Below are 13,457 nucleotides of genomic sequence, written 5' to 3'. Positions count from 1 at the left end.
TGTCTAAGCCCTCTGTTATACAATTTCTATGTCAAAAACATTGATGAATGTCTTCACAATTCCTGCACGTTAAGGCAACTTGCAAACGATGGCGTGGTGTCTGTCACGGGACCCAAAGCTGTCGATCTACAAGGACCATTACAGAATACCTTGGACAATTTGTCTGCTTGGGCTATTAAGCTGGGTATCGAATTCTCCACGGAGAAAACTGAGCTAGTTGTATTTTCTAGGAAGCGTGAACCAGCACAACTACTGCTGTTAATGGGTTAAATCATAGCTCAGGTCTTTACAATAAAATATCGACAGTTCGACTCGAAAGGTACTAGGGGATGCCACATTAGGTATCTGAAACTGAAATGCCAACAAAGGATCAACTTTCACCGTACAATAACCGGAACCTAGTGGGGTGCCCCCACAGGAGACCTAATTAGGTTGTATCAAACAACGATACTGTCGGTAATAGAATACGGATGCTTCTGCTCTCGCTTCGCTGCGACATACAATTCATCAAACTCGAAAGAATTCAGTATCGTTGTTTGTGTATCGCCTTATGGTGCATGCAGTAGATCCATACGTTGGGTCTCGAAGTTCTGTCGGGCGTTCTCCCGCTGAAAAATCGATTTTGGGAACTCTCATATCGATTGCTCATCCAATACGATATCTTGAACCCGGAGGTGATTGAAAGTTTCGAAAGGCCTGTTGAGCTCAATTCTCAGACCCGTTTCGTGTCCCTGTACATTGACTACATAGCGCAGAATACCAATCCTTCTTCTTACAATCCCAACCGTGTGCATTTCATAAATACTTCTGAATCTACTGTTTTCTTCGACACATCCATGAAAGACGAGATTTGTGGAATTCCGGATCACATACTTCCACAAGAGGTTCTAAATATTTTTCATAATAAATGCCGAGAAATTGACTACTCTAAGATGTTTTACACTGACGGATCAAACCTCGATGTGTCCACAGGCATCGGTATTTTCAATCAAAAGTTCACCGCCTCCTACAAACTCAGTGACGCTGCTTCAGTTTACGCCGCAGAACTAGCGGCTATCCAGTATACCCTTGGAGTCATTGACACATTACCAGCAGACCATTACTTCATCGTTTCGGATAGCCTCAGTTTCATTGACGCTATTCGCTCGATGAAACATGGAAAGCACTCCTCGTATTTTTTGGGAAAATACGGGAGCTACTGAGTGCTTTATCTGACAAATCTATCCAGATTACCTTGGTGTGGGTTCCTTAGCTAAGGCACTGAGAACTGACATACAAGTAAACTTTTCAACTTGTGTAAGAAAAATAACTGTCGCTTTGAAATGACAACAGCAAGTAGACACTTGTCACTGGTCGGCGCTTCGATCGGCCAGCAATCACTATACGGGACTTGTAAGCAAACTTGGATACAATGGTGACTCACGCATGCAAACCTGTATGCGATGGTGATATTCAACGTATTTTCATTTAAATGTTTACACAGGTTTTTCGGGAAAGTTTGTTCTAGCTTGTATGTCTGTTCTCCGTGGCTAAGGTGCCCTAGAAGGTGACGTTTATGAAAGACAATTTTACTTCAGCGAATTTTTCAGTATTACTCATCAGAGAACCCTCGAAAGTTGGCAAACTTCTAGGTGAACTAGGAAAGTGGCTACATTTGATAGTCCCTAAGGTATCGACGAAACCTTTGTTCAAGGGAATGGATGTGGGTTGTGATTTCATTCGTGTGATGTCCCGACTCACGGCAAACCATTACACGCTGGATGCACATCTCCGGCGTATTGGATAGTGGTATCTTCGCGTGTAGTGACGGCTATCACGATATCGAGCGCATTGTTTGGCATGCACAGTAGATACAGAACACTAGATTAAGATTGTCGCTAGCATCAGTGGTAGGAACATCAAGCTATGGTGCCTTCAACACAGGCAACGCAGATCCAAGGCCATCATTGAAATGATAAGTTCTGCGTTTGAGATGTACTTCCCCCGGTTGCCAGACGAATACCTGCAATTATTACTTGTTGCTTTGTGTGTATGAATCTAATGTTCAGTCCTAGGTGGTGTATGCGTGGAAGGTGTGGTTTTTAGTGTTCGAGTCCAGGAGTGCATATCTGTCTGGGTTAGCGTGGGCGTTTACTAATTGTGTAATAGTGTGATCGCCAAAGGCTCGAGCATTTGAATGCTAGCGTGTCTCTAACTTTGCGTGCATAAATTTGATTTTAGATTCGTGTGGCCATTCGCATATTCACGTGTATTCTTGAACGATCGCGCGCGGACCGTGAATATGATAATTAATTTTAGTGCATGGTAGGAGAACGTGTTGTTTGGTGAATATGCATCATTCATTGCATCATTTTTGATTGGTTCAACTGAAGGCATGAGTCGAGAGTAGAGAATTCCGAACGTAGCTGGTCTATGATCGCGCGAGTGGTGGGTTAATGCTTGAGACCGCGGTTGTAAAGTTATAGGTGCTGAAAAGTTCACTTAAGTAAGGGGTGTTTTAATTGGCGAAATTGCGAGCGTAGGTGAGTGTGGATGATTGAAATTGTAATGTAAATTCGCGTTTTTGACCAGGTTTGTGTTATCGCGAAAGTTAAGGGCGTTTGTGCGCTTTGGATGTGAGTGTATATGGGAGAATATGCTATTGATTGTGTTAGTGAGTATGAGTATGAACCTAACTTAAGATATAGTAATAAAAGGAAAAATAACATGCCGAATGTTTCTTTTTTTAGGTCGCTAACCGTGCATTGCAGAATGCCCGAAAACTCTGAACTAGGCCTCGTCGAGTCCAGTCTGTCCGTCTCGTCCTGTCGTGTCTGGGGTTTCCAGGTTACATGCATTCACCAGATGAGACTAGCTTATGTCAGTTTACTTGTGCACTGGTTTCGTACAATCGAGGCGATCATCGAAATGATAGATCCTACGAGTAAATGCACTTGGCCTAGTCACCTGTCAAGCATTTGTGTATTTGTGTATGTTGAGATATGTGTGGAGCCTGTAAATAATATTTTAATGCGAATAATAATTTATTATATACTACTTGCAGTTTGTTGATCGTTCCTACTTATCTGATTCCATCGGGTATGAGAATACATCTCCATTGTTCTAAAACCTGGGGACGTCTGATGGCAGAGAAGTATCATTGTTGGCAGCAATGTTGCTCTTCTTGGATGTATGAGCTCGAAAAGGTCATCACAAGAATATAACGCATGAGACCGAAAATAAATAAAAATAAAATAAAGAGAAGAGTTAGTATTGTTATTGAGTATTAATAATATTCCGATTTTTTTTCGAGAGTTGTCCTACTGGAGCTGTAGAGTTAATTGATTCAATTAAGGCGTGGACCTAGACTTCTGGAATCGAGGATAGAGACTTCCGGACGTGAACGATTCATGAATGCGCGAGTACGGGGGACTGTAGGTTCACGCTTGAGACTGCGTTTGAGTGATTACAAGTGCTGAGACGTTCATGTTATCACCGGGATGTTATAATGTCTGAAAGAGCGCGAGTATAGGTTGCGTGGATGGTCGCGAAGGGCTCAAGCATTTTTATATTTGTTTGTCGCGTGTATGTGACTTTGTGTGTATACATTCGATTTTTATGTAGTTTAGTGGATATGAGCATTATATTTTTGATTGGTCCACCTGAAGGCATTGGACTTATGCTACTAGGATCGAGAATAGAGGATTCCGGACGAAACCGATTCATTATCGCGCGAACACGGGCATTTGGAGGTTCACTCTCGAGACCGGGATTGTTGATTTATAAGTGCTAAACCATTCACTTAGTCACCGGGGTGTTATACTTTTTATGAGATCGTGGCTGTGGTCGCGCGTGGATGATCGCGAAGGACTCGAGCGGTTGTTGTGGACGTTTTTGTCGCGTGTGCTAGTATGTATGTAACTTCGCGTGGACGCATTATTTTTATAAGCGTATGGCCATTCGCATGTTCGCGTATTCTTCAATGATCGCGCGTGGACGTCTTGTCTAGTTTTTATTTCTATTGGTCCAACTAAAGGCATGAATTTGGGCTGCTAGGATCAAGGGCGGAGACTTCCGGACGTGACCGATTCATGATTGCGCGAGCTTAGGTTCTTAGGTTCCAACGTTCACCTAATCAATCGGGGTGTTTGAATATTGGCGAGATCACGGGCGTTCGTATTTCTGACCAGGTTTGTGTTATCGCGTAGGCCACGTTTGTACGTTTGAAATGAGAGATTGTTAGTGTATATGAGAGAATAAGCAATTTGTGTTAGTGAGTGTTACCATGGATCAAATTGAAAATATAGCAACAAAAGAAGGGTGCCTGCAGAGAGAATTGGGCCCTAAACCCACATTGTATATTATTTGACCATGGCAGTGAATAATAAAGGTCGCCAAGTTAAGTACTAAAATTGATCACAATGTAGCTTAACTAAAAAGAAATTAATCGTATCCCAAGTTTCTGTGATATAATTACTGTAATACTGCTTTGGTGGAAAAGCCCCCGGACCACATCAAGGTACAGTATCATGCCGAGGGATGGATATCATGTGAAAATTAATGAAATTATAATAGTATGCCACATACAAATTTGTTTCTTACCAGATATCACATCATTTTTATGTTTGCCTCTCGTTTATTCTGCTGCAAATTTTATGCATTGGACGTTGTCGGTCTTGAATGCATATAAATCACAGCAGAATAAACGAGACTGAAATGAAAAATAGGCAAACTCTGCATTATACTAACATGAAGTTCAACTAAACAGTTTGTGGTTAAAAGCAGGCCATATTTTTCTGCGTGTACCAAAAGTGCGGACCAACATAGACTTTTACTAGAGAGACTTTCGATACTTTGACAGATATATACCGGAAGCAAAACAAACATGTTTCGAGGCGAAATCAATGGGAACACCAGCGACAATCCTAATCTAGTATTCTATATCTACTGCATGCACCGAGAACAGTTTTGCCAGATCTCGACTAATGAACACCCTCCGGGTCCGAAGAAGACCACTCAACGTACCGGTTCGAGATGTTATGGCAAGCCGCGATCTCCTCTATATGTCCCTCGTATACAGTTTCAAAAAACCATCAATATACAAATTTAACTGTTCCTTTCATTTTTCTTATCATAACATCATTATCATACCCACGAAGGTTTGATGCGACTCCAAACATCTCTGTCGAATGAGCCAATAAACACGGGACCTACAACACGAACATCACACGCGCAACTCGAAGTTTTTCCGATCCGCATCTGAGCTGTACTAAAAAAAATCGTCTGGAGCCCCTGCCGACTCGGGGAGGACCACCCGGCGTCCAAGTACATAATTCTTCCTAATGGAGGCCACCCGAGTCTGTAACCTATGCCGTTGATCTCCCGATGCCTGATACTGAAAGTTAATAATTTTCTCCCCCCTGCCATCTTTGTCCACCCTCCCTCCCTGACTCTTATACCCAGAAGCATCACCCATTACTCCCCTCCCCCCAAAACTCTTCCCGAAGCATTTAGCTCTTCCTAACTCTTCTAGTTTGTCTAGTTCTAAATTGTCCCCCTTAGTTAAAAATTATTTGCTCCAATAATCTCCCTGCTAAAAATGTCAAACCATATTGCCATAAAAAACTAAATTACCCCCCTAATCTTACGAAAATTATATTACCCCCTTGTTTAGATGTATAAGATAGCTACAAAATCTCCTTAGTTTAGTAATTTAAAATGTAAAACAAAACAAAATCGGTACCTTTAAGCTAACGCAAACGATTTGTTTATTTTATAAGGCAAATAAACGAATCGAATAATAAAAAATCGAGCTGTCTCAACAACCTATTTCTGCATGTACATTAACAGTACACCTATCGCCTTACCGTTGCACTTGTCAGTGTGTGCAGTGCTTTATGGTCACACCTATGTTCGCGCACCCGGCTTCCCATGAGCGTTTCGGCGACTCAAGAGGCTGTTCTTCCATTTTGCTCAGGGATACATTGCTTCTACATACATCCATACCTACAGGCATACATTCATGCATACGAACTTTCATTTATACATTCATACCAACTATTTGGAACATGAGCATGTAATATGGTTGTCATTTAGTCTGTCCATTTCTACGGAAAATCATCCTACCATTGCGTTGGAGTCTACGTCATAATGGAAAATTTCACATTGAATCCGCTTCTTTCTCTTTCTAATCTCATTTTTGTCTCCTAGGTCCGAAGCGGATCAATCGACTACTAATGAATACGGTAAACATACTAGCAGTGTTAGAATATTTTTTCCTACAACAATGCTGTTTCACCTTCAACTTATAACAGAATTCGATTTTCTGTTTTAGTCAATATACGTATTCATTACGATATGAATCAGGCAAATCCTCATTTTTCCCATGTCATTATGCTGAGTAGCTTGACGGGTAAAGGCCTCTTAGTTTGCTCGAACCGAATGTTCATCGGGGTCGAATCGAACAGACTACGCCAACCTGAAAGGACTGCTTATAATTTCTAAGATCCGCTGTGCTTGGTCGAATCAACTATCACTTAGGTGCCAATCCTGCACTCCTTGCCTGAGATTACCCAATGGGGAAAAATGAAATTACCCAATGGGAAAAAGGCAAAATTGTTGCCGGCCTATTACCCATATCCAAGCTCAAAAGTGTCGACTACTAGCAGGATCCACACCGAAGCAAATTGATATGTTCCCTTATAATAAGGGGCACACGCCTACCAACCAGCCATGAAGACAATTAGAATGAACCATGCCAGTCGAAGGCCACAGGCCCAGTGCCATCCCGTACAGTTCCTGAACTGTTTTAGCTGGCATTATAAAACAGATTTACTGCTACTTACAGATTTCATTTCAGTGGCAGTGAGTGTCTTATTCTCTCTTTTAAAACTTCATGCCTAAGACATTGAAGCTTACCGCTGCTTATCTCTACAGGCAATTCGGCACCGTCAATCTGTCGTCTCGTAGAATCGAAATCGTCGTCGTCGTCGAAACCGCCATTTTCTTTTTATTTGAAGCGAAAAAGACATTATATATCACTTTATGCAGATTCCATAATTTTATAATCAACAAAGGCTGTCTGCCGATTTTAATGCAGAAATGCTAATGGTATGACCATCAAGAAGAATATGAAGACAACCTTAATTGACTCCCTTCGACACCAGTTAGGCCTTACTAAGTCATAACGCGGGTGACAGCGTAAAAATGCTGAATATGGGTTAAAAAACAGTTTGAAGCTGCATCTGATGTTGCTCCGAATGTATGTGATCCAAGACTGATTAGGATAGTTCCTTCGAGCCTAGTTTCCATACCTTACATAATGAGACTCACTGTGCTCCATTCAACCACTACTAGAGTTTAATAAAAGTTTTATATGTGGCAAAACAAAGTGTTCACATACGCATACCAAGCGTTCTATTCTTATCCATTACGACGGGTCGCATTTTTGAACGAATTTAATTTGCTGCATAGCAAAATCAAACGAGTATTCAATTTGATCGAATTGCCTAAATTGAGGATTTGGAAAAGCCTTTCATATTCTATATGAATCAAGGCATAGTGCTGTGTTTGCACCGAAACAATAAATTGTTCTAATTGCAGTAGGCAAAACTCTTTCGGTATCATATGGTTCAACCACGTGTATTTCAGTCATATAAGGAATCTTTTAAGAACGAACCTAATAAGTAGTTCAACAGCATAAAATGGTAAAGTAAGAAGTAACAAATTTAATTCCAGTTCCGAGAGATTAGAATGCGCTTTAGCATCGTTCCGGATCAGCCATTCTGTTGAGAAGCAAGAAAAAAAATTAATCATCGGTGGCAGTAAATACACATCAGCACATCTTACCGATGGATCGTAAGATCGTCGGTCGCTTGAATATTGCTCATATCTTGTGGCGTTAGGAAACAGAACTGTCGATCGGCTTTCTTCTTTGTCTCGTTCAGCAGTAACATTGTCATCATGTGCCGATTGACCTGATCGGTAAAAACATCATACTCGTCCAGAAAATAGAATGGTGTGTCAACGCAAGACCACAGTGCTATCAGGAATGCCACCGTCGAGTACGAACGTTCGCCTCCGGACAGTGATTTCGTATTTGAAACTGCATTGCTAACGTTCTTGTCTCGAGGCACTACTGAAAGCACCAAGGTACAATTCTTTGTATCCATCACGATTTCCCCGACAAATCCACGAAGTTGCATCACCGTCTGAAATGTTCGCAGGATTGTTAAAAAATTAACAAATTATTTCATGTCATTCGCTTACGTTAAATTTGTGTTTCACACGAAGCGACATGTGAGACTTGAGCTTGTGTAGATAAGCATAGCGAGCTGAACGTGAGTTCTGCAGTGCTTTGATAACCCTCTTCAAAGACTCTGTGTAACGCAAAGATGTATTCCGCTTCATGAGTTTGTTATCCAGAATAGCTTTGACATCGGTAATATCCTCATTCTTTGAATTGATATGCCTAAATCGGAAAAATCCCAAATTACACCAACTTGCTACAATAAACAAACGTTTAGAACACTTACTTAATGCGTTTCTCCATAGAGGAAATGACCTTTTTCAGCTCATCCTGTGTCTCGGTTACTTCTATCCTATCGCCTATTTTCTGTGCTTCCTGTGTGGCAACCTCGAGCGACTGCTTCAGATCATTCCGAGTGGATTGCATTTTTTGTACCTCCTGGGTGAGCCGATCCAACTGCTGCTGTTTTGTCTTGGAATTAGCTTGCATGTCGTGCCGTTTTTGTTGCTCCGCATCAATCTTGTCCTGTATCTCCTGAAGTTCCCGTTCGATCACACCCATGTGATCTTTTTTCTCCTGAATATTAGCATCTTGGGCTGCTATTTCCCGCATAAATGCTTCCAAGTTCTTCTTGCTCTCAGCAATCGTTTCACTCAGCTTAATCTGAGATACTTTCAGCTCGTCCAACTCGGTTTGAAGGGTGACATCCTCTGACTCGGCAGGATATTCGATCGCCTTGAGGTCGTTAATTTTTGAGTCCACCATGTTCAGCTCATGCTGCAACTTGGCAAGTAGCCTCTGGCGCTCTTGCAGTTCCCGATTTTTCTCCGTCTGTTTGCGAGTTTCCAGTTCGATGGAATGGTTCAACTCGTTCAATTCTTGATTAAGTTGCTGCATCTGTCGTTCAGTCTGCTTTTTCAGTTCCGAAAGATTCACCTGAACAAACGATACTGATCATGCAATGAACATTGTACTGAATAAAAAAATAACCTACCTGTAAGTATCGCGCGGGACGTCTCTGCAGACCGTAACTTCTGTAATTGGGCATTGGATAGAATTCCGAAAAAGGTTCCATTACTACAACCTTCTGCAAATTTCTGGGCACATTTTCCTGCTGACTTGTGAGATTAATGGCTAAATTCTGTTCCTCCACAGCAAGAATCGTTTCAACCTTAATCTGGTCAATCAAACAGTTCATCACTACCGGATCACTAACGCTGATCAAATTCATCAACGAGTGTGCGCCTTGAACTTCCTCCGCCCGACCATCTGCTACATCATAAACTTGCTTGTGAAAGCGACTGGTAATGATAGTTCGCCCTCGCATATCTGGAAACTCCCGTTGAATCAATTGGTTGAGTGCCGTTCGATCGGCATCCGAATTGACGTAGAATGCAGTCAACATTCCGGGTCCGATCACCGTTTCGATCATGGCGGTCCACTTTTTGTCCTTTACCTTAATGTACTGGCCTAGAGGTCCACGGGGAAGCTCCGAGAACTTACATTGTTCGTGCAATTGACGGATTCTAGCCACGAAAGCGGGCATTTTCTGACCAAATACGGACAAATTGTCACGAGAGGACGATTCGAACTGTTGCAGCTGCATTTCCGTACGAGCTAGAATAGCATATTAAAGAAGAAAAGGATCAAATACGCACATTATTTAAATAGAACCTATAAAATAGCCAGCTTTTTGTGCTTTATAATACAGGAACTTACTTTTCTCGTGCTGCTTTGCCACCCGTCGGTGACTGATTTCCTCTTTGGTATCAGTTATCTGGGCTAGTGTATTATGATGCGCGTCCACGTCGCGCTTTGCGTTTTCTATCATTGCCTGTAGTTCGCTTCTCTTCCGAGTAACTTCCACCATCATTTCCTCATTACGTTTCTTTTCTTCAGCAACCCGATTATATCCCCTAGAATTGTTTCGGTTTAGAAAATAAGCTCGAAGCAAAAGGAAAAAAAACACCTACGATTCATTTCGCTGTTTTAAATCTGCTTCCAAACTTTTAATATCCTCAGCTTGGCGGGTCATCCTATCCTTAATTTTCATCATTTGCCGCTTCTTGTCAGCAAGCTGTTCCTGCAGCTGTTGTGCGACTTTTCGCGCCTGGTTATATTTTTCCTTCACCTCTCCAAAACCAACCTTTTTCCCATCAATATCATTACGATAGCGCTGAATAGTACGCTCGATTTCCTCCTCAATAGCTCCCTTATTCTTGATGACATTCATATATTCCTTCACAGTATTTAACTTATTACGCAGTTGATCTTCCACATTCGAGCATTCTCCACTCTTATCCGTCACTATTCGCCAACCAAGCTTGAGCCTTGCTTCCTGTGCTTGTTCCTTGAGACTTTCCACTGATTGCAAGGTAACGTACTTTTCCTTAATTTCAACAATCTCTCGTTCCATAAATCGTAAACTTTTCTCGTTTGTTTCCAAATTATGTTTGGCATTTTCCAGCTGCGGAGTGCACCCGTTTAGTTTGCTTGTAATGGCATCGATTTGCGTCGCCTTCAAGAATAGACTGTACTGTTTCTTTTCGTCCGAGTCTTTCAGAAAGGACCTTGCGAGATCCTGGTTTAGTACACAAACGGGGTTATCAACCTGAATGTTGAGGTACAAAATCAGTTTTAGCAATTCGCTCCGGCTTGTCGTTATAATACTGCCGCTCTCACTCTTCAGCTTATAGTTGGTGGCGCCGGAAGCGTTGATTGTGCGTATCACGATAATTTTGTTTCCATAAACATCTCGCTCGAATGCATCGAAACTATCGTTTTCCAAATGAATTTCAATTGTAGCTTGCGTTTCGCCGTGTTTAATCAGCTCTGCAAAATATATGAAAGGGCATATCTGGTTGTATTTAAAAAGCCTTGGAGGAAATGGTAACTATACTTACGTTTCACACTACTACTGCGATTTGTTAAGTTTGCGCTACATCCTAGCCCAATTGTCAGAGCAGCCAAAACAGCACTTTTACCGCTACCATTATTACCAACCAACAGGTTGGCACGTTTATTGAATTCCACCACAAGATTCCTATGGCACATAAAATTCTTCAACTGCATTTTCAGGATCTTGCCACTTCGAATGTTTTGTTGAATGTCATGAATAATAGCCCGTTGTATTGAATCTGTGGACATACTTTTGGACAATGGCGTTGCTTGTGAACTGGTGGATTCCTACAACGGTAAACATTTAACTTCATATTGAAGATGTTCCAAAACCAAGCCCCTACAAAACTTACCTCATCACTTTCGCTGCATCGCTGAATTCGACTACGTCGCTTTTTGGAAGATACTTCCGGAGATTTCTCGCGCTTTCGCCGATTCATTTTGTACGTTACATCCACAATTTAGCAGGAAACTAATCACAACTCCTCTTCGGAAAATTGAATAGAAACAAAGACGTGAAAAACCCTGTTTGTGCAACGGACTTGCTGTGAGTAAAATTTGTTTAGCTGTCAAAAGGCGCGAAAAAATTCAGCTGACAATATCTGACAGCACAATGATGGTATAACAGCACAGACAAACCGACGTAATGCTCGATGAACTTTCACCGTCCAAAAATCGACCAAAAATAATATTATGATCGATTTCAAATTACACCCAGGTTTTTTTTACGCGCGGGATACGTACCGCGTAAAAAATCAACCGCATCAATTGGAAAATCCACGTAAAAAAATCGCGTTGATTGTAAAATCCGCGTAAAACCCTCAGCAAAAGACATATGTGGTTTTTGTTTGAGGCGAAACTGAGTCAGTTCCTAACCCCAACTGCTGTCAAAATGTATGAACTGACAGCGGTTGGGGTTAGAACCTGACTCAGTTTCAGGTTCAAGGGAAATCGCCAATACAATATTTTTGGAAGTTTTTTTGCACGGATTGCGCAAAAATATTCCAAATAAGTCCTTTTGAATGCAAAAGACGACTTGTTTCTGAAAAAATCAAAGTCCTTTTAAATGCAAATAATTTTGAAGAATTTTGGCAGTTTTTTGCGCGTGTACAGCACACACTCCAATTTAACTACTTACAGTTTTCTACCATCCAATCAAAGTGGCAAATTCTGTATGGTAGTAGGAAAGCTAGCTCAGTCAATTTTCAACCATCAAAGGCATCGGTCACGATACTCAGTGTGCTCCTGCTTCTGTCCGAGCCAGTGGAAAGCGAACGAAAAAAAAGTTACTTGTGTGCATTGTCTGAACAAAGAACAACAAAGGATACCGTTAGTTTTATTCTTGCGTGGTCTTCAGGTCTTTTCGCGTAAGACCAAGTATTCGTGATGTGGAACATCTGCTGAAGGTGAAAGTGCAGCTTCGGTTTTCGGAAGTCACCTGCATACAGCTTGAGCACGTCAGGCATGCGATGCGGATAACCTTCAACAAATTCGCCCAGGAAAAAAGATTCATTTCGCAGAACAACTTAAAACACAACGTTTGTGACAACGCTGAAATCAAGATCCCTATATACATGGATAATGGGAATATTGAACTTAAGTTACAGGATTTATCTCCACTTACTTGCAAACTGGCAATTAAAAGATTCATGTCGCATTTCGGAGTAGTGGAATCTATTACGGAGGACACATGGAGAAACTACTTTCCAAGTATTTCAAATGGTGTCTGTGGTGAGAATGCGGGTAGAATAACCCATTCCCTCCTACCTTACCCTGCAGTACAACACAGAAGGGGGTGATACCATTACACAGCGATCTCTTTGTACATATCAAGGACAAACTAATACGTGCCAGTTCTGTGAACAAACGGCACATTACGGACAACCCTGCCCAGAAACAGCTGAGGAAAGCTCATCTCCAAAAAAATATGCCAACACACAGGCTCCAATATCTTTACCTGAACCACAAACGGTTGCCAAATTTGTGGCTGCAGTTAAGGAAATAATGGCAACTGCAGAAGCTTCAAACTTAACAACTAATACCACCAGTGAAGAAGCTACCACCAAGGATGGAGTTACCCGCAAGGGCAAGAAGCCAGGAAGAACATCTGATCGCGAGTATCGTGGTAGTAATCAAGATGATGATACGGACGTGAACAACAACGAGACAGATATGGATAACCCTGAAGTTGGCGAAAGAAGGAACATCTTCCCGACGCGAAAAAAGATCTCCGCTCGCAATAGCAAGTTGCGCGCACGGGATCTTACAGGCTCAAAATGAAATTCATTGTTATTTTTATTGGTTACTTCTTGTAAGTATTTAAAAGACCCGT

The 13,457-nt window shown here is 41.6% G+C and overlaps 1 protein-coding gene across 1 annotated transcript; it reads right to left on the bottom strand.

The window, feature by feature from the left end:
• Positions 1–7,601: 7,601 nt before the first annotated feature.
• On the bottom strand, positions 7,602–11,661 carry LOC131684361 (structural maintenance of chromosomes protein 6-like). The gene is made up of 9 exons (XM_058967178.1): positions 11,479–11,661; positions 11,131–11,413; positions 10,201–11,059; positions 9,947–10,143; positions 9,222–9,844; positions 8,514–9,163; positions 8,248–8,449; positions 7,828–8,189; positions 7,602–7,763 (listed from the first exon to the last, which is right to left on the bottom strand). Exons 1-9 carry the CDS (start codon positions 11,563–11,565, stop codon positions 7,739–7,741), a joined length of 3,288 nt encoding a protein of 1,095 aa, XP_058823161.1. The 5' UTR covers positions 11,566–11,661; the 3' UTR covers positions 7,602–7,738.
• Between the last annotated feature and the right edge of the window lie 1,796 nt (positions 11,662–13,457).

This window comes from Topomyia yanbarensis, chromosome 2, assembly GCF_030247195.1.
Source record: "Topomyia yanbarensis strain Yona2022 chromosome 2, ASM3024719v1, whole genome shotgun sequence".
NCBI classification, from domain to species: domain Eukaryota; kingdom Metazoa; phylum Arthropoda; class Insecta; order Diptera; family Culicidae; genus Topomyia; species Topomyia yanbarensis.
This window is presented reverse-complemented; position numbering and strand designations above follow the sequence as displayed.

Excerpts from the sequence above, each read along its gene's own strand:
- LOC131684361 (XM_058967178.1), bottom strand. The coding sequence starts at position 11,565 with ATGAATCGGCGAAAGCGCGAGAAATCTCCGGAAGTATCTTCCAAAAAG. Across the intron at positions 11,414-11,478 it reads GATGCAGCGAAAGTGATGAG|GAATCCACCAGTTCACAAGC; the intron begins GTAAGTTTTGTA and ends TTACCGTTGTAG. Across the intron at positions 9,845-9,946 it reads GGCAAAGCAGCACGAGAAAA|CTCGTACGGAAATGCAGCTG; the intron begins GTAAGTTCCTGT and ends ATGCTATTCTAG.